At 34.1% G+C, this 1,078-nt stretch overlaps 1 protein-coding gene across 2 annotated transcripts; it reads right to left on the bottom strand.

Moving 5' to 3' along the window:
• Positions 1 to 169: 169 nt before the first annotated feature.
• LOC105461453 lies at positions 170 to 878 on the bottom strand. Of its 2 annotated transcripts, none has more exons than XM_011707948.1 (2): positions 490 to 878; positions 170 to 432 (listed from the first exon to the last, which is right to left on the bottom strand). In XM_011707948.1, exons 1-2 carry the CDS (start codon positions 809 to 811, stop codon positions 185 to 187), a joined length of 570 nt encoding a protein of 189 aa, XP_011706250.1. In that variant the 5' UTR covers positions 812 to 878; the 3' UTR covers positions 170 to 184. The 2 variants fall into 2 exon arrangements, with proteins under 2 accessions (XP_011706250.1, XP_011706251.1); XM_011707949.1 differs by having other exon boundaries at positions 170 to 437; positions 495 to 878.
• Positions 879 to 1,078: the final 200 nt, after the last annotated feature.

Genomic DNA, 1,078 nt, shown 5'->3' with positions numbered 1-1,078 from the left:
TAAAATATTGATAAAAAAGATATTGATACCAAATACTAAAAGCAAATACTAGCAGCAAATTATTTGAATTATATACACAATATTCTGTACACATTGTGTACAGGAATATTCTGTAAACATCTAATAAAACTACCTCTCCACTTTTAAATGGAGAGGAATTTTTTTTACAAGATATTTATTTTTATCATTTATAGTATTCTTTCTGCAAGCTGAAGATGATCGAATTACCTGGAAAGATTGCCCTCATCTTGTCTTCTAGATCTGTTAGGGATCCTCTTACTTTAGGTTCTTCTTGCGAATTTTCTCGCGAATCTTCTCCCGAACTTTCTTGCGAATCTTTTTTGTTCTTTCCGAAAAGATCGCCCATCTTATCGAAGGGCGACTTTATTTCTTTCAGCTTATCGAATGGCGACTTCATTTCTTTCAACTTATCTAAGGATAACTTCATTTCTTCCAGCTTATCTAAGGGCAACATTTCTTTCAGCTTATCTAAGGGTAACTTCATTTCTTCCAGCTTATCTAAGGGCAACATTTCTTTCAGCTTATCTAAAGGTAACTTCATTTCTTCCAGCTTATCTAAGGGCAACTTCATTTCTTTCAGCTTATCGAAGGGCGACTTTATTTCTTTCAGCTTATCGAAGGGCGACTTTACTTTTTTCATTCCTGCTTCGATAGGCGACAAATGAACTTTGTCGGAACCAGGTTTGATATTTTCATCTTCGCATTCTGGTTTAACATTTTCACAATCGCCGAATTGCACGGCGATGCTGAGGAAGAAAAGCACGAAGAGGCAAACGAATACACGTGACATTGTGTTGTCTAATCACCCAGAATAAATGACGGCAAGGCAGGATCCTATTAACACAAGCAGTGCATATATCTTAATCGTGAATAAAAAATCAAAATGAGAAACATGAATTTAAGGATGAAATAAACAATTTAGCTGCTTGAATAATTTTGGACACTATAGGATAGAGACAATTAATCGTTATGCATAATTAAATAGAAATATTCCGTGACAGAAAAAATATTTGAAATATTTGAAAGAAAACTCTTTATGCCAATGCTTATAGTTTGG

Source organism: Wasmannia auropunctata, unplaced genomic scaffold (genome assembly GCF_000956235.1).
Source record: "Wasmannia auropunctata unplaced genomic scaffold, wasmannia.A_1.0 LD287818.1, whole genome shotgun sequence".
NCBI lineage: Eukaryota > Metazoa > Arthropoda > Insecta > Hymenoptera > Formicidae > Wasmannia > Wasmannia auropunctata.
This window is presented reverse-complemented; position numbering and strand designations above follow the sequence as displayed.